This window comes from Amblyomma mixtum, chromosome 3 (genome assembly GCF_055824585.1).
Source record: "Amblyomma mixtum isolate Tamu chromosome 3, ASM5582458v1, whole genome shotgun sequence".
In the NCBI taxonomy this organism is placed as follows: Eukaryota; Metazoa; Arthropoda; class Arachnida; order Ixodida; family Ixodidae; genus Amblyomma; species Amblyomma mixtum.
The window spans coordinates 218553055-218572040 of NC_143014.1; the positions used below are offsets into that span (position 1 = coordinate 218553055).

Consider the following 18986-nt stretch of genomic DNA (forward strand, 5'->3'; position numbering starts at 1 on the left):
AGGGTAACGGACTTGATACTGAAAGAAGGCAAGCGTAGCAGGGGGCGGCAGAAAGTTAGGTGGGTAGATGATGATAAAGTTTGCGGGGATAAGGTGGCCGCAGCTGGCACAGCAAAGGGTAAATTGGAGAGGCCTGAAAGAGGTCTATCTCCTCCACTGTACGTAGTCAGGGTACGATGATGATGATTTTCTGTCTGGTTCTCGGATGCTCAGATATTTGATGTGTGCACCACCTTTCAGTTTCACCATTAAAGTAGCCAGTGTTCTGGAAGCTTTCCTTCTCGCGTTTCCATCCTGTTGTCCCAAATTCAAAGTCACATACCGGGCCTGATTCAAACGCGAGGATTGCTATGCGTTCTATCTCGAGTTTGCACCACGGCAGCATTTCCTAAATAGTTCATGGCTGTCACTTTTGTGTAATTGGTGTCAGCGCACAAAAAGGAATAGAAAAAGAAAGGTAGAAAATGCAGATGGCCACACAGTTATTCCTTCACTTTCAGCACGTGTGCTACAGGTTTGGCAAAGCAGACAAACACTACCAGAGAACGGCGCAAACATCAAGCGCTTTAGGGCTTGTTTATACCGTGCTGGTTAGATACATTTTCATTACTCTTTCTTCATCACTACTCGAAGTATGGTACTTTACTTCAGGTCGTTTATTTTCACGCACAAGTGTGCACAAAAATAGGTGCGTTGCGTGCGCCCTTAGGCCCTTGAGGCGCGAGCTGAAAACTCACCTTGGACATCTTTCGCTGCCTGAAGTTGTCGGCAACGAGATAGACAATGCATCCAGTGAAGTAGCACACCGCATGGTAGAAAGGAAGTATGTAGTATTTGTTGACAGTGTCGCCCACAGTGCTGTAAGAAAAAGTAAATGAACACAAAACACACAGTATTTATAATGTCAGTAAAAGAAACCAGCACATTGCCACGATCATTTAAAAAAAAAACAATAGGCTGCGTATAATGCACGGTAGCAGTTGTCCATTGATCGCTGCTAGAAAACGTGTGAGCAAGCTCACAGTGTTTCATGCCTTTTCCAGGCGTGCCTACCGAGCTAATTAAGAAAAGGCGAATGAGTGGATATAGTAAAAATAAAATTGACCGGCCTGCTGTAGGTAGCAATGACGTCTGCGGTATGTGGTCATATTACCTCGAAGTATACGCGCTTAATGACACCTGCACGCTCCGGTTTGTAAGTCCCGCAGGTGCGATAAGCGCGAAATGACGATGACAAAGCTTATGGTGGCGCTGTTTGACGAGAAAAAGGGCGCGTTTTGATTCCTTCCGTTCTTATTACAGTCGCCACGACCGTTGTATGCCGTATGCTCTAGTTATTGGCAAGGTACCAGGGGCTTGCAAGCAGGTAAATAACACAGCCATGTGAGGAGTGCAACTGGAAGTGTGAAACGCGCTCTGAACGGCAGTTGATTACGCCCGCTGGGGAAGCAGGGGCCGTTTAGGGCCGTCGCGCTTGCGCAGTGTTCAACAGCGACGGTTACGTGTGTTTACAAAGAGCCTTTTATGATTTGCGTCGACCTTGGAGCTGACATCCTGTTGTTTATTGCTCACTGAGGCAACTGCTGGTGGGTGTGACAAAGGCCCTCATCTTAATCAGCCTGCAAGGCGGAATGTGACCGGCGCACAGCAGTAACGAACAGAGTTCTATAGCGGCGCGCCCTTAACACTGTTCTCGCCACAGGAGGCCGCCCCTGTTGGTAATGATTGAAGAAAATGGTGCAAACATGACATGCTGTCTCTGGCGTAGTCTTCTGGTCGTTCAGAAGCTGTGCGTATGAAACTGTCACGGCAGCGGCAACCGGCTGGAACATATAATGAGCTCTTCTGATAATAAGCACAGCTTTTGCCGCGTATATGGAAGGGACAGCCTCGCTAATTTAAACGTTTTTCGCTCAGTCTGGTCTCGAGCATACTGTTTGCCTTTTGGCACATATTAGCTTCAATTTTTCAAATACATTCGCCGCTGTGGTCCAGTGGTTACGGCGCGCAGCTGCAGGCGCAAAACACGCGGGATAAAATCCCGGGCGTGGCCTTCGCATTTCGATGGAGGCGAAATGCTAGAAGCCCGTGTAGTGTGCGATGCCAGTGCACATTTATAAACCCCAGATGGTCGAAATTTCCGGAGCGCTTCGATACGGCGTCTCTCATAGCCTTAGTCGCTTTGGGACGTTAAACCCCCATAAACCCAATTTTTCAAATAACTGCTAAAGGAAATGCCATATTTCTTGTGTGGTACCGACTATTTGTTCTTTCGTTCACTGACAACACAAAGTCAGCGGTAAACATGGTGCTAGGAGAAACGTAAGCCCAGCACAAACGGGGGCTTCTACTGTGATACGCATCACGTAGCAAAAGAGGAAAGGAAGTTTGCTTTTATAAATTTGACTCACTTTCGCTGTTTCTGTTGGCACACAAAGAACGTACATCAAGCTAAGGACGCAGCCTGATACACAGCGACTAATGCCAAAGAAAACAAAAATCCAGCATACAAGGAATTATGCATGACGAAACGAGATTTAAAAATTTTTTGGTCGGCGGTTTAGCATTACTAAGCTGGGAATATTGTGCGAAAGTACCTTTTTTTGAATGCGGACACCACCACCGCGCACCTCTAAGCGCAAATAAAGTATCAACTCAACCACGTTGCGCGTATCCTCTAAACCAAGTGAGTATTTAGCTTTTAGTGCGAAAACACTACACGACGTCTAACGGACACACCCAGTTTGTGTGAAGCTTGACCTTGAAGGTACCTTCGCGAAACATAGCATAGCAACAACCCGTGCGGACATGAAATAGATGTTGCCGCGACAGGGTTTCGAACCCGCGGCGGCGCGAACTGATCAGCTTCGCTGGCCACTACACGGGAGCACTATGCTATAACCGCAGATGATCACGCCTAGTTCTAAACTGCAACACTATGTGCATTGCACATCGTTGTCTTCATCAACTTCCTTCTGCTGCGTGAACAGGTCAGACCAGCTTAACCGCGATCAGAGCTTAACCTGAGTCTGATATCGTTGCCAGACTTACGCCGACCGAGCAAAGCAAAACCATGAGCCAACCCTGACACTTTTTCATCGTCATTGCCAATTTTCCCCCAAAAGGCCGGCGGAGTATTGCTCCAGTGCTTCGTTTCTGCCAACGCATGCGGCGCATATCTCTTTTTCACTACCGCCATGTAGCTCAAAGCGCGATTGAGGTGTCCACAGACCCAAGCAGCAAGTTATGCGTGTTTCCTTTCCTTTCGTGAGAGTCTTAGAGGCTTCACGTCCACCTGCGGATTTTGCGGGGTATGAGACTAATAATGCTTTTGCGCACGCATGGCAGTCGATGAAGACGACGACGGGCAGAGCACAGCTCGAAGGCGTCGCAGTTTCACACGAGGCGTGATTGATTGCGGCGATAGCATAGTTCTCTCGTGAAGTAACTAGCGAAGCGGATCTGTTCATGCCACCGTGGGTTCGAAACAAAGCCACGGCAATATTTATGCTATTTCCGCATTCTGCATGCATTTCAGAGGCATCAGAAAAATATCGCCTTTTCAGGATTGGTAGTGTAGTAGTGCTTTCGCACCAACAGTTTATGTGTACGACTTGACACAGCACCTAGTATGTCCATGTCGCACAAGCTGACATCGGATCCGATATATGCGATTATTCCTGCGACAAAATAATTAGTTCACCTACTTTCCCTACTGACATTACAACTTACAACAGACAGGAGGGAAAACTTTGAAGCTGGACCTTCTGAAGGTTTCAGTGACCTCAACAGTTACTTTCTGGCCGAATTATAAGTTCTCAGCGCCTGTTAAGGCCCTAACAAGCTTCTTAGCTGAACAATACCGCAGCAGGTACTCACGAAAGTTGGCGCGCAAGAAACACCATGAACGGGGCAATCTGATGTGAGCTGACTTGCCAGCCAGCTACGCAGCATCCAAACAGGGAGACGAGGGCGAAGGCACCGATGGCGAGACGCCTGCGGCTGCAAAAATTCACGTAAATAGTAAATATAGTAAATACTTCTCGTAGCAGAGTGTGGCCGAAGTTGTTAATCCGATTTCACTGAACTCCAGCTGTAATGGGACGGCGTTATCATCAGCCAAATTCTCACACGGTGATCTATTTTTCAGTCCTGATCACTTGCATTCGTGGCGCAGTCATGCGGTAGAGGAAACTAGAGGTACATGCGCAGTGAATGTAAAGCGAAGTTTTGTGTTGAGGTTATTTCGTAGTAATCAATGCGAATTACTCAAAACAAACGCTCTTGTTGCGCAGGGATATATAATTAGTGTTGATTGTAGCTCTACGCAATAGAAAAAGGACCACTTAAGAGGCGATAATACTTAAGTATCTTTCATTAAATATTTTTTCTGCGTCTAGCGTCATAAAGCCCAATGCAACAGAACAACACTCTATAAATAACCTACAGTTTGAAGTTGTGATGCTTATTATATAGTTGTCATTTGTCTTAATGTTCTGATCTGAGCATATTTTGCTTTGCAATATACATTGTCAATTTCTACTACTCTTCACTTTAGATTCCTGCTAGGTGTGATTTTAACCATGGATAGCAATATTTATTGAGGAATAAACAATCACCTCCATCGACACAAAGGGTTCTGTATACCTTAAGAAAAATTCAGTCTACACAGGCAGTAAGAAAGCTCTGCGAGGAAATGATTACTGCAGGAAGTTTGAGATGCCTACATAAAGTTTCCCAAAGTGCAGGCCCTTCCCAGTAAGTTTGCATGCAAGTGGGGAAATAACAATACAAAAGAAATAATAGTAACCTTTTGCAGAAGGGGTTTGAAGGTTGGGCATAAATCTAACGACTACTATTCGGTCGTCGCAATTCGGTCAGTTTAGGCCGAGAAACCAACAACATGAAAGGAAGCAGGAACGACATTAAAGATATAGTTTAACGTCACAAGCCTGAAAAAGAAATAAAAACACTTTCTCCGCGTGCACCTTGTCTGTTTCGAATATTACGATTACATGGTAATACGGTACTGTCTTCTCTGCAGCGTGGCTTTTTTGCCCTGCTCTGGCCGTGCTTGTTCATTACCTGGCCTTTTAATTTCCTTTCTCGGTTTACCTTCGTTTGTCATCTGCGTTTCCTATCCTATCTTCTTCTAGTGGTAGCTCAGCAGCTTTGGCGTTTGGCCGGAGATGCCTAGGTCGCGGGATAGAATCCTGACAGCGGCGGTTGCATTTCAATGGAGGTGAAACGCAAAAGAAAAAACAAAACGACCATGTGCTGTTCGATAACAACGTGTATTAGAAGAACCCTAGGTTAGCCAAATTAATCCAGAACCCTCCACTACGGCCTTCCTCACAGCCGATGTTCTGCAGCGGGTCGCTGCAACCCACGTACCCTATGTACCAGGCCCAGTCTTGTCTTCTCTATCTCCTTTCCACCAAAGCAGACGGGAGTTGTGCTCCTTCAAGCTGCCAGCTACATTCTCTTCTATTGATTTTCTTTGTAGTGTGCTAGCGCTTATAGTGGCCATTTCCCGCATTTAGCGGTTGTGTCTCTGTGTGAAGGCTGTTCTGTGGCAGGCTGCGCACCTGCCCACCGGGGGGTGGGCAGGTGAGCAGCCTGCCACAGAACAGTCTTCTGCCATCCCAGGGCAGTGGCGCATCGCTTAGCGCTGCACCACTGCGCCAGGAGTGGTATGAGGACTCCCAGCCATCTATGAATGCTAAGCAGAGAAGGTCTAATTCTTAATATATGGGCCTCAAACCCATTACCTATAGAGCTATACCCTTAAGGCGGACCTTGAGTGTCCCCTCCAATTTATTTTTGAGCCCTGGCATTTTTTGCATTGTATGAATCGCGTGGCTCTAGTTCCGTATTCAGTCAGCGACACACGTTCACACACGTCGCGAACAAAACACGAAATCACTAAATGGTGCCTGGCAGCATTAATAAAAACTGGGAACTGGAATCACCTCAGTGCCAAATAAAGATAAGCTTTGCAGAAGATAGACGACCAGTTTCCTCCGCAGAAAATGAAAAAATAAATAAATTTAGCGTCCATTGCAAGATCTTTTTTATGTCGAAGAAAAACATCGTAACAAAAGTTTTGCGAGCATTCTAGCACTCTTTCATGACAAACTCCCTGATCATAACAGAAGATCAGGTAGTCCTGCCATCACCATGCATGTCAATTCATGCGGGAATCCTTCACGAAATAAATAAGAAAACAAGTGGCTGCGTTGAATTCATGAAAGTAACAAACGTGCTCTCAGTGACAAGTTCAGGTAGAACCAGTGTCGCTGTGACGTCATGAATTCTCGCATAGAATCCATGACAACTCAGAGTTGCTTTAACGGCTGTGGGTCACGTCTTTGGCTAGGCCAACTTAAGCGATGGGACGCATGAGACGGCTGATGTCAGGTTTGAACACAGCGTTCGCAGTGATAACTGTGTTTGTCTTTCAGATCAGTGACGTCTTTCTCAAGTCGAACTTTACTCCGCAGCTGGTCAGCGAATTACCTTACTTCTGGAGACTGACAAGAAGCTTAGCAACGCCTGGAAAGCTCAGCAATGCGTACTTACCTTTTCAGGACCAAAAAGAGCGGAACAGTGACCAGGTAGAATTGGAAGTCCACCGACAGATACCACACGTGGGGCATCACAGACTGCAACAAAGATGAAAGAATACGTTAGAGAAAAATGCGAAATAAATGGCTCTCTTTAAGAACTCTCTGACTCTAAGTTAATAACGTCTGAGATAACTATAATATCAAAGCGAGGGCTGAGGAACGATGCACTTAGTCAGAAATTATGAAGGCGAAGTTAATTAGAAGCGAGCTCGCACTTGGGAAAGAACCTATCGGATATTCGGGCATGCGTAAGGATCAGCTCTTGTCTTTTAGGAGTACGTTGATATCTCTCGCTCTCTCATACGCCCGCAGTATACGAATAATTGGCTTTTGGCTTTCGGCTGCTCATCCCTCAAGGTAATGGCTTCGCTCCAGGAGGCGAAATACAAAAACGCCGGTGGGCTGGGCGATGTCAGCGCAAAGGCCACCTCAGAACGCTAAACACCACAATTGGGAAGTAATTAGGCTTTGAATATGTTTCTTCAAGGAGCACTACCACGAAAGCAGTTCTCGGAGACGAATATGCGGCTAGGCGGAAACAAAGAGAGAAATCCGTTGCTGTCGTCACTCCCTTGGTGAACAGATATAAGTGAAAAAACTCTAACAACTGCACTTGACACGCATCCTTCTACTGAACAGAGTTTAAAAAAAAAAAACAGACAGGTGGTTATATGTCATGAAAAAATAATTTCATAGAATTCCCTTAGCCAGCTCATGTTCTGAGATATTTGCCTCCAAACTTCAAACTCAATCCGCGTAGTTGTCAATTCAAGGCACGTCGCAGATCTCCGCACAGCGTGACTCTGCTGTTGTATATAGCGTTTCGGCTGTGTGAAGCGATATGTGAAGCTCATAGGTGGCCCCATTTTATTTCGGCTTGCGAGACCCAAGAAAATTTTTTTTTGTATTATCTAAAAGCTTTTTTTAGGGTCTGGTAGATATGTTTTGCGAATTGAAATTCCTTGCTTAGAAACCAGCGGTGATGCCGAGGTTAAGTAAAAAATTAGTGGCTGATGTTTTGAAAGCATCATGGTAGTTTTTTTTATGGCTCGTCCGAAGAACGGTCCTTGAAGACGAGATTTGTAGGCTTTTCCACAGAAGTATCAGCACATACAAATGCCAGGAGCCGGATGGTAGAAACATGATTGTGTTTCCTACTTTAAGAGGGACTGATCTGAAGCTATTTTCGTCACCAACAGTCCAAACCGATACTTTCAATTCAGGAGACATCTCTCTCTCTCTCTCTCTCCAGAACACGCACTACCTGTTGCTTAGAAATTGAGCAGCGTGACAGGCTCTGTTTTCCAACTGCGAGCCCTTACAAAAATGACCTTTGAGCTCCAGTTAACGCCTTGTTGAGCTTTTGTTGATTCAACTGGAAACTAACATGAACCCAATGTATGTTGAGCATAATCAACATCTGATAAACAAAATTTTTGTTGAACATAGTCAACACAGTAATTGCTGTGTAATTTCTGTTGAATTTACATTGAATCGAGTCTCATGGCAGCCGTTTCTAAGCCTAACTAAATGAAATCAGTTCGTCATGCGTCGTGTAAACAGACCCTTATCACATATACATATTAAGAACGCATGAAGCACCTGTTAAGTCTCGTAAACCACTCAAAGTTATTTTCTTGCATAGAAAGAAGTGCTAGCGGTGGAGCATGCTCTTTCAGGCATACCTACTACGAAGGATTCATACGAGCGCTCATTTAAAATGGCCCTTAATTAGTGCTGTATTTCTGTTTTTCATTAATGAATCAAGGTCTTCAACTAACAGAACGTTGCATGCGAACTTAATTACTTCTACTACACATAAAATAAATAATTAGTAATAGCTATAACTGAAATGACTTTGCTGATCGGCAGGCCACTACCTGCACAGATCCGGACGCCCATGCGGAGGGGTATATAAGGGTGAAGCTGAGATTGCGCTAAAGGTGCAAAAGTTATGAACGTATGAAATTGTTCTTGAAGCCTTATGTGCAATACTGTTCCGTGTTATTTATCTGATGATTGCCCTAAAGGTGCAAAAGTAATGAAATTATGAAGTTCTTGAAGCCTTATGTGCAATACTGTTCCGTGTTATTTATCTGACGGTTTTATAGGCCAGAGTATGTGTGTGTGTGCGTATGTATGTATGTGCGTATGTTGTGGGGACGCCTTCGTCCCCTGCGTTCGCTTTCCCGCATTGCACACCCCACTGTTGTTAGCTCCTCCGAAACGCGCTCTTCTGTTTTGGTTACTTTAACTAACAGGGGAGGGCGCTCGCGTCGTAGCGACACCAGCGCCACGGATGGCGTTTTGCTGCGCGCGCGCGGGGGATAGCTGGCTCTCTTCTCCCCGGGACAGGATAGCGTGTGGACGTTCACGCGCAAAGCTCCGCTCTTGGCCGCGGGCGCCTCGTAGTCGGAACTTGCTCGCGCCACCCCGTCCCGTCTGGCCTCGGAGCTTATCCCTTTGCCCTAGCGTGGGCGAACGTTCGCTCGTAGCCGTGCTGGTGAGTCGGACTTCCTCGATTCCTCAGTGTATTTTGTTGCTAGCTGGCGTTATTGTTGTTATAGCAATAAATGCCTTGTTTGTGTCAGCCAGTGTGTCGTTCCTTTGTTCCCGCAGAGCATGGCCCGCCGTGGTCGGCGTGCGCTCAGTAGCGTACGCGACTACGGGGTGGGGTCAGCGCGGTTTTGAACTGTGTCAGCCGCGCTTAAACGGGGGAATACGCATTTATCTCCCCTTTTTAACCCCACAATGTGTGGAGGACTACATGGCTGGGTATGTCAGCGTCCAGTTAACAGAAAATTGTAGCAATAAATTGTATATACCACGGAAAATTGCATCGGCAGGGCCATCTGACGCAATACAAATGTATTCCTAAGAATTTTTGTTTACCACAACCGAGATTCAGTGGGGTTCAGAATAATGTGTTGAATCACCCCAGTAATTTCAACATGAATTCCTCATGAAATCAATGCAGAAATTCTGTTGAGAATGCTCAACTCTTGCACAGTGGCCACATTTCCGTAGACATTCAACTCGGCCTCAATAATTCACCAGTGCGAAGCCATCCTGGCCCCAACACAAATTTAACATGGCATGTTGAGTCTGCTCATGAGAAGTCCAACACTGTCTCAAGAGGCATTTTTGTAAGGTAGCGTTGTTATTCAATACGGCAGGAAAGGAAAATCTTGTGTACAGTTCACTTAGATGTTTGACGCATCGTGGAGGTGCTCAACGTCACTGAGTTGCAAAAACTAATGGCCTGACATGTCATCTCTGTATGGTACCTCTGTTTAAAAAGCAGTCGCCAGCATTTGGCGGATGATTGTTCTTTTCGAAAGTTCCAAATATAACTTCATTCGCTATAATTTACAGCTGTATTGGTATGAGAGGCCGTTCAGCATGACATCCACCGTATCTGTAACATTTGGAACACCCTATTGCCATCATGAATGTTGTATGAATTTTATCGAGTTTGCGCTGCGAAAATCGAACTCTTACGAACGCAATTATTTCCTCTCTTAATTTCGTGGCCGCACATAAAGCAGAGAATGGCTGAATCAAGTGCTCTGCTCTTCGTTCTGCTCTTGAATGAGAAAAAAAATAGTGTTTACATGGAGCCCCACGTAGAAGCAGTTCCTGACTTGGAGGAGCCATTGCCACCAGTGGTCGTGCACTTCCTGGTCCATTTTCTCAAAGAAGGCTTTCGCACCAGGTCCAGACGTCATGAGGGGAAGTAGGTATATGCACATGATGATGAAGAAGAGAGGAATGGTAGTCCTGGAAAGAGGGAGAACAAAGCGGTGCGTATGTTTAAGGCAAAGTGAAGTCGAATTATATAAGCGTTCTGTAGCGTTCATTTCCTTGATATATTACCAAATGCAAAAAGCGTGAGCGCACCTCCACAATGCAGGACGTCGCGTGCTTAACTTGTGAATAAAACCAAGAATGGAAATGCGGCACATACAGACACAAAAAAGAAGACTCGAATAAGCCAGCCCCTACCTGACGTAAAGGCCAACACTGGCTGTCAAGTATCTGTACAGTGCGTTAGTATAGAGCGTTCCGGGTAATCAGGCACTTTTGCTCAGCTATTCGTGCGAAACACCAAGGGCAGAGGCCGCCCACTCGCGTAGAGTCCATCATGACAGCAGACCGCTAAATGCAGTATGCCTAAATAAAACAATATGTTCCAATACAAGAAGAGGCTTATTAAATCTTAGAAGGATCAAATTATGGCGATGAAAACGACGGTGAACTAAAATGGTCTCTCAATAACTTCATACAGTACCTAAGTGTTTGGGTCACTAGCTTTGATTATTTTTACTCGGTTAGGGCTAAGAAGTTTACTGTAGTTAGTCTGAATTGTCAGCGAGTTTCAAGCTGCGCCAGATCGCTGAAAGATGTTCTTACTTTTGTGTTTATTTGTTCTCTGAAAAGACCCTTCCCTTCTGATGCAGCCGCATAGAAAATAAAGTGCTACCTGGAACGAGGGGGGAGCGTAATCGATAACTTTACTTTAAACCTAACACAGAGAGCATATAAACATTGTCACTTCTTTCATGTTGCATGAAGGCAAAATATGTTGAGTGATTGCTTGGCTGGTTTAAGTAAACAGTATGTTGTCATCAGATACTTTATCAGGTAGCTGGATGGTGCCTACGTACCTGACAAGCCTCCGAATGATAGCGATAATGAACACCTTGAAGCTGCTGCGTTGCTTGTCCAGGACAAGGCACACCAGGAATCCGCTGCGAGTATTATAGTTTAAGGTAAGTGCAAAAGAAAACCGGACAAGGCAAAAACAGAAAGAAAGTGCACGGTACGGCAAAACAGCGCTGACGGATGGGACGGAAGACGATGAGACAGACAAATGCGCATCTTCTTCCGTCCCGTCCGTAAGCGCTGTTTTGCCGTACCATTCAACATGAACCAACCAGCCCGACTCAGCCCTCTCCTATAAAGTGCACCTCTTGACAGTTTGCAACTCGCCGTTTAAAGCTTAACAAAAGCTCTTTAATAATCCACTGCACTCGTAATATTCATGACATCTACAGCCACCTCCAACGCGCAGCTGCTTTCACTCCTTCCGACGTTTGGCTTCCTCGAGACTAATTCTCAAGTTTAGCTAAATAGTGTTGACACCATTCGCGATGGTGTTTGAATAAGGGAGCGCTCCTTGGCCTCTTTCATGGTCTTCCATGCTGTGCCCTGCCTCCTCCGTCTTAGAAATGCAAGGCGCGTGGTCCTTCTCAAGAGCAATAATGTTCTATGAAAAAGCGCCGAAAGTAATTTTTAATTTCAAGTTCATTCGTCACCCATTCAGGGCAAGGAAAGGCCCTGAACACACCCACTGCGGAGTTTAGTTTCTTGTTTCGTTCTGCGCCGAAGACGCTCGTATAGCAGAAGCAAGTGGCGTGAATGAATAACATTAATCATGGAGCTGCTAACAAGGCTTCCGTTTTAATGAGCTTTAATATAACAGGGTTTCATTTTAATGAGATGTGGAAAAACTAAAATCCTGTGTTTAATTTTTGTTACGCCTGCGCACGTTTGCAATAGCACTAAAAATCATTAGGCTCGTGCAGTGTCCTTCTCAATCTGTGCGCATGCACAGTAGGCGTAATAGTGACTGAACCTTACACGGCTTAATGAGAAGAAGCCAGGAAAGCTGGCAACGTCACTCAATCATGAACAATTCTTTAAGGCAAATATAAAGGGGCTTACGGAAGTGAAAGTAAAGTTGGAGATACTCTTCTCTTGTTGTCGTTGGTAATGTCAGGTTAGGCATTTGCCCGATCTCATGCACGTTTACATTACCACAGAATTAAAAACATTGAAAAGTCACTGCTTATGGACATTCGCTGCTTTCTCTGTGTTCAAACTTTAGAAATAACACCAACCACAGACCTAAGCGCTGACAGATCATCCTGCTCAAAGAAAAAGTAAAGAACAGTACAAAGAAAGTGAGGACGCATATCAAGGGGAAACAGTGAACAAGCAACCTATGAAAGGCAAAGAGCAGCGCAATTACAGGTGCTTCACACTGGCGAGCCCACACGTCTTGCTGTGGCCGCACGCGAAATCATTGAACGCCTTTTTTTTTTCATTCCGCTCAATCAAACCGTGGCCCATGAATATAGCGGGAAAAGATGCGTCTTGGAGCTGTCATTTCAATTCTATGAGTAGGGATCCCGATCCAAGTAAACAAAAAGAAGCAACTGTGCATGTCTGCACTATTGCACAAATTAAATTTCCACTGTAATTTCTTTTTATTCATTATTTAATGGTACCTGAACGACAATTGCCCTTGTGAGCAATTTCTAGTCCTTTTTTTGCAGTCCTAGCTCATCATGGACACCGGGAACCATGAATCGGGGCACACGGTGAAGTTTAATTTGTCCACTCTGGTTATTTCGTGTGACGGCAGAAAGTTTGGTGTCATGGTCACCTACATACGCAGGTGTATAGATGTCTGGAGTAACCACAGGCTATAGTGCATTAATATTTGTCATTTCTTTTTCACCGCAGCACTACACTCTAAGCAGAAAGGAGCAGATAGGGAGTAAGCCGTCCCATAGTTCACTCCCTTTGATAAAAGGCAGTGCACTAGAGCATGGCTTACTCCTATATTACTCCCATATGGGCGTATTCGTATTAAGTGTGTAGAGGCAGTTGTTAAAAACCGAAATTGCATCTTTGCAGAACGTCAGCTCCTCGATCATGCTATAGTGGGTCCATCATTCCAAACCTTGTTCTTATTTCTACGGCGCATGCGTATTAATATTAAAGGTGGTGGGGTGGGGCTCTCATGTTTTTTTTGTACATGTTAATTGTTTGCAATCCCAAAGTGGAGCAATTTTGCACTAACCTGATGAAGAAGAAGGTGTCGACGAGGACGAAGCCAGACGTCACCAAAATGCTCGGCCAATGTTCGCTCAATATTAGTAGGTTGAGTGTGCCAGCTGTAAAGCGCAATAAATAAACCAAAATATTAAGGTAAAGGTCATAAACATCTTATTTTTTCATAAAGTGATTACTTCCCTTTGAACACAGAAGAACGAAGCATTGATATGCATACAAACATTAGACAGACATATAAGGGTTAAGGAGCTCGAACGCCTTTTCCTAACGGTGTCTCTCAGAGAACTCCTGTACGAATGTTTCTTGAGAACGCTACTGAGGACTAAAGAGCAAGGCAACGCCTTATATGAATGGGCGTAATCGTAAGATGTGGAAGATATGATACGTCAAATCCCCCAATTTACAGTTCGCCCTTAACTGAAGAGATTAGCGCGAGGAAATATCAGAGGAATCGTGCACTCACACCACGTGTCTGACAGTATGCCGTAACTGTGGCCAAGAACGATGGAGACCAAGCTGAAAAACCGTAGACCATGGATGAACTTGAGGTCGAAGTCACCAGCACGTTGGTCTCGGCTCACGCCGAAAATAGCACGGGTGTTGGCCACAGCTGAGAATGACAGCAAGAATCTCTGCCATATGCCTGCGAGAATTGTTACGCCAGAAAACCGGCAGAAGAAAGAGATGTAGTTGATCGCTCTTTTTTTTTATCCGGCGAGCAAAACCGCTAATTTTAATTTGCGCTGTGTCTCTGCGTGAGTAACGTGGGCAAAGGGGGCAACCTTTCTTTCTTAACTTTCTTTCTCGCTCATCCATAACGGTGAGAAGATCATCCATATCCTGCAAGAGTCTTCTCACCTGAACGAGACATTATAAACGTATCTTTATTGTAGTAGTAGTACAAGACATTTATTCGGCAGTAATTTGCAGACCGAGTATCTTTATATTACATAGTTCACTTACACCACTTCACTTACGATTACTTCACTTACGTATACCACTCACTTACTTCACTTCACTTACTCACTCACTCACTCGATTACTTCACTTACGTATATAGTTCACTTACGTATACCACTCGACGAAGTTTTCATTTGCCACTTCTCACCTTACGTGTGCAATTTGATTTGTACATGTGCCGACCGCAGTGCCGTAATATTTAACTCATTGGTTTCATATTCGTGCAGGTGTAAACTGTAGACGAATTGAACGCATCGAAATATTTAATTGTTCGCCTTCATAGCAGTGTTCAAAATTTTCGCTTCAGAAAAATGAATTATACTTTACTACCAAATTAGAGGAGAAACTTTTTAAAGCAATTAAAATAAATGAGCTGTAAAAGCCTTTAAAATTCGTATATTTTGAAGCTGATTATAATAGCAGTTTATCCACGAAGTCATCGGTAACATCGCAACAAACTCCTGCACTATAGATGAGCACAGGAGAATGATGCAACGAAATCGACTTGCTAGCCTATTTATTCGAATACGGGTTATGTCATGGCTAAGCTTTAGTTAACTCCATTATTTCAATTTAGTTAACTTCATTATTCGCATCTGATTGTCCCTGCCTAAGTAAGCGCTTGATGTATGCCCGAAACTTTCTCCCGCTAGCGCTTGAAAATAACAGCAGTTGTTTTCTCTCTTTTTTGTTTCTTTATGAAACACACTGTCCTTCGGCCAAGTTTAATTGAAGATATGCAAAGCACGCTGAAAGATTATGCTGCTTCTAATGACGACGCCATGCGACTATCTTTCTGAAGGCAAAAGTTTCCCTCGACAAGCTCTTGAACCCAAGTGATCATTAGGGCGGCATAAGAAGTGTTGTAACAGCTCAGCAGTAGAAGAGACCTGTATACAGCAGGTAATGTCCGCAATTGCTGACGTACCTGAAAAATGCGCTGCCAGACGCAACTATAGAGACCTTAGTCTTTTTTTCGTGCTGCTGCTTCTTGTAGGCAGAGAAGTAGGCAAATCAGACGCTCTGTTTCGAATGGCCAAACCCCGTACATAAAAAAGCTGCTGCTGAGCTTGGCTTTCAGAATGCTTGACACTACTCATATAATTTAATATCGTCGTATTGGTTGTTCACCAAATGCCTTCAGTTTTTTTTATTTAGAGGAGCCTTCCATGTTGGCAAGAAATCATAATATGCACACATCGCTGGCAGTTTTACAACTGCCGACTTTCGACATTGTGGGAAGCACGGACGAATGTAATCGATAATGTTTTTTGTGATCGTTTTGAAGTTTGCAACCGATGGTTCAAGTCACTTGGCTACCCGCGCTTATGAAGCTGCATGCGCGAGCAATAAGATCACGTTACTCACTGTTCCCACTCGCTTGAGGCTTCGGTCTTGTCGACTTGTAGATGTCAAAAACAGTAGCAACTCCAATGGTGACACCCAGGATGGCCAGAAATGCTCTAGAAAATGGAAATAAAGGATACTTTGGACTTTGCGCAGCTCTGAGACACGCGTAGCTGGAGTCGGTATTTTGGTTTGTTAGGACAGATTAGAATACCTAAGGTATTCTTATTACCAGTGCTAATTAGTTTCTAAAGAAGATTGACGGGGACCTGACGACGCTTTCAGGCAGGCTAAATTTAATGAAAATAAATTAGAAAACCCATTCATTCATAACATGTCGGGGAAGGGCATACATAAGAGCACACGGAAATCTTGGTAAGCAACTGTCGGCATACTGTTACCTAGGCTGCAGCTTCGTGCAGTCGAGAAATAAAAGATGTATTTAATCGATGGTTTTAACAACTTCCTAATGTAGGTTCAAATGATGCTTATTCGAGATAAATGTTACACTTTGTGAACGCCTTTGCTTGTTTAAGTAAACGTGTAATTTGTGGTATATATATATATATATATATATATATATATATATATATATATATATATATATATATATATATATATATATATATATAGGTTGCGAGAGAGCGTGAAGTGGTTGACAGCTTGCAGGAGTATACAGCAAAGTATAGGCTTCGTTAAAGGAAACATATTTTTTCAACTTGATATTTCGATCGGAAGACAGATCTTCTTCAAGAAGATCGGTCTCCGATCGAAACGTCGAGTCGAATAAATATGTTGCCTTTAACGAAGCCTATACCTCGCTATATATATATATATATATATATATATATATATATATATATATATATATATATACAGGCTGCCCCAGCTAACTTGGATAAAGATTTATAAAAAAAAACTAAGCGAGAGCTGAAATCGCGTGGATGTTGCCAGGATTTATCTAAAGTTGCACTACTATTTTTTCGGTCCTCCTACTTGAATAATTAGTCGAGATAAATTAATTAACTTTTTAAATATAGCTTGAAACGTTCAGGCGTCAATAGGAAGGTTGTGGAGCTCCACAAATATTGTCCAACCCAGGCACTTCCAACGAGATAGACTTAGCGCGGCCGTTTTTATTCCGGAAAAATGGAAGCCCGCGAGGTTTTAAAAATACCACGTGACAGCGCGCTTCGTGCGCCTGAATGCGCCACAATTACAGCGCCCTCATCCGTGGTTTGTAAAAAACATCGCTCGCTTCGCGCCTTCTATTCGCTTAACAGACAGGGCTTCAACCTTTGCTCGGTTCTGACGTTAACCGCAGTGCCTGGCACGGCGCTCCGAAAAAGCGCTCCATCAGCAGCCGCTCGCGGATGTCGCGTAAGAGCGCGCCGTCATTAACCGTTTATTCCAGTGTCATGAAAATAGCAGCTGTTGTTTTCAGTGTTCAAGTCAATGCGGAATAGAAAAAAATACACACAAAACATTATTAGATATCTGTAACCTTTGCGAGACAGGGCATCATTTGTTATATTTCTGCTTTCTTTCCAAGCTGTGGCAAGGGCTGGATGCTTGTGAGCTCAACTGTCTATTACTGCTGTGCCATGTGCAACCGCTTCGAAGAATTTGCAGGGCTTAACGCATGCCGTACTCAAGCGAGCGGAAGGCGAACATGGTTTTAGCCTTGGGAGTGGCACGCGGCGACAAGAGGAAAGCTGCCATGTTATACTGAAATTGGCAGTGGGGCGGGGACGACGACCTAGCGCAAATACAATTATGAGGAGTTACTTGACGCTCAAAGAAACAGGTAGCTTCAAGGAGACACGACACAGAAAGGGCTAAAGGAAAGAAGGGCTTCAGTGAAGAGGCTGAAGGAGACATTTTAGCTTTCATGGCTGCAAACCCTCATGCCAGCGTGCGTGATGTGGGTGCTGAGGTCGGAATTTCAAAGTCGTGAGTTTCAAGAATTCCTACCAAGGCTGGAATGCATCCGTACCACCCCCAACTGCATGAAAAGCTGGAAGAAAGACTTTCAGAGTCGGCTTGATTTCGCAAACTGGATCCTGGTGAACAGTGACGAAATACCGGATTTTGTTGACAAAGTGCTATGGACAGAAAAGGCAACCTTCTCGAAAAATGCTCAAGTCAACATCCATAATGCACATTACTGGAGCGATCGAACCCACACTGGGTGGCAGAGACCAAACACCAGTACCAATGGCCATTCAGTGTGTGGTGTGGTATCTTTGGTGGAAGAATAATTGGCCCAATATTTTTTGACCACGCGCTCACTGCTCTGCGGTACTTTAACGACATCTTGAAAGGCCCAGTAGAAGATTTTCGCTGCGATCATCCCCTTGCGCCTTTAAAGCGAACTTGGTATCAGCACGACGGTGCACCAGCTCACAGCAGTGCCCTTTCCCGAGCCTGGATTGACGAAGCCTTCAGACGCCAGTGGATCGGGCGGCATGGACCAGTGCTCTGGCCTCAAAGGCCACCGGACTTGCCACCTCTTGACTTCTTTTTGTGGGGATATGTGAAAGACCGCGTGTACCGCAAACCTACAACTATACCGGAAGCACTAAAAACAGAGATTGCTGAGGCCTGCAGCGAAATACCGTCCTGCGTCATCAAGAACGCTACAGCGGACGAGCTGAAACGGCGCCAATACTGCTTTATGGCAGAGGGCGACTTGTTTGAACACATTTTTTAGACAGAAATCACAGCGAATGAATCTCTGCAACCGTTATTCATGAAAACAGCCATCTGTGTGAACTCTTGTACGATGTGGAAAAGGCAGGTAAGTACTATGAAATCAAAAATTTCCTGCCGAGAAGGAATGGCCAGGAAATTTAAGCAGCCTTCTGTTTCCATTTAAAATTTTTCCTTCGTTTAAACCAGCGTGATTCACCCGACGTTATCGAGATTATTATAATGCGTCTTTGCTTGTTGAGGTCTTGCTCCCAAATTCGAACTCAAGTAACTTTCATTGTTCCTCCACATGCATTTTTCTACCTCAAGAGCACAATTATCGCCGCAGAAACGGGAGCCGCGCTTTCAACTGGCGCCCGAACCCACTGGCGCTTATCTTGGAACCAAGCGAAACGCGAAGCTCTGTCGGTCGTGGCCAGACGAGAGGCGCGAAGCGGGCGATGGTTTTCACAAAGCACGGATGAGGGCGCTGTA

General features: G+C 44.6%; 1 protein-coding gene and 1 long non-coding RNA gene across 5 annotated transcripts in view; one reads left to right on the forward strand and one right to left on the reverse strand.

Moving 5' to 3' along the window:
- LOC149353708 (uncharacterized) overlaps positions 1–18986 on the forward strand; it is a 163702-nt gene that overhangs the window by 58805 nt on the left and 85911 nt on the right. For 2 of the 4 annotated variants that reach the window (XR_016291036.1, XR_016291034.1), the window contains one exon: positions 6465–6727. The exons of the other annotated variants lie outside the window; for them this stretch is intronic. This is a non-coding gene — a long non-coding RNA (uncharacterized LOC149353708). Of the gene's footprint in view, positions 1–6464; positions 6728–18986 lie in introns of those variants that run through there. 4 annotated transcript variants of the gene reach the window in all.
- Positions 1–18986, reverse strand: part of LOC149353711 (nose resistant to fluoxetine protein 6-like) — a 45368-nt gene that overhangs the window by 6743 nt on the left and 19639 nt on the right. The window contains exons 5-12 of the mRNA XM_089582749.1: positions 15822–15916; positions 13957–14136; positions 13501–13594; positions 11297–11380; positions 10244–10409; positions 6583–6665; positions 3880–4002; positions 738–858 (exon numbers count right to left, since the gene is read on the reverse strand). Coding sequence (XP_089438875.1) covers positions 738–858; positions 3880–4002; positions 6583–6665; positions 10244–10409; positions 11297–11380; positions 13501–13594; positions 13957–14136; positions 15822–15916 — 946 coding nt within the window. The remainder of the gene's footprint in view (positions 1–737; positions 859–3879; positions 4003–6582; positions 6666–10243; positions 10410–11296; positions 11381–13500; positions 13595–13956; positions 14137–15821; positions 15917–18986) is intronic.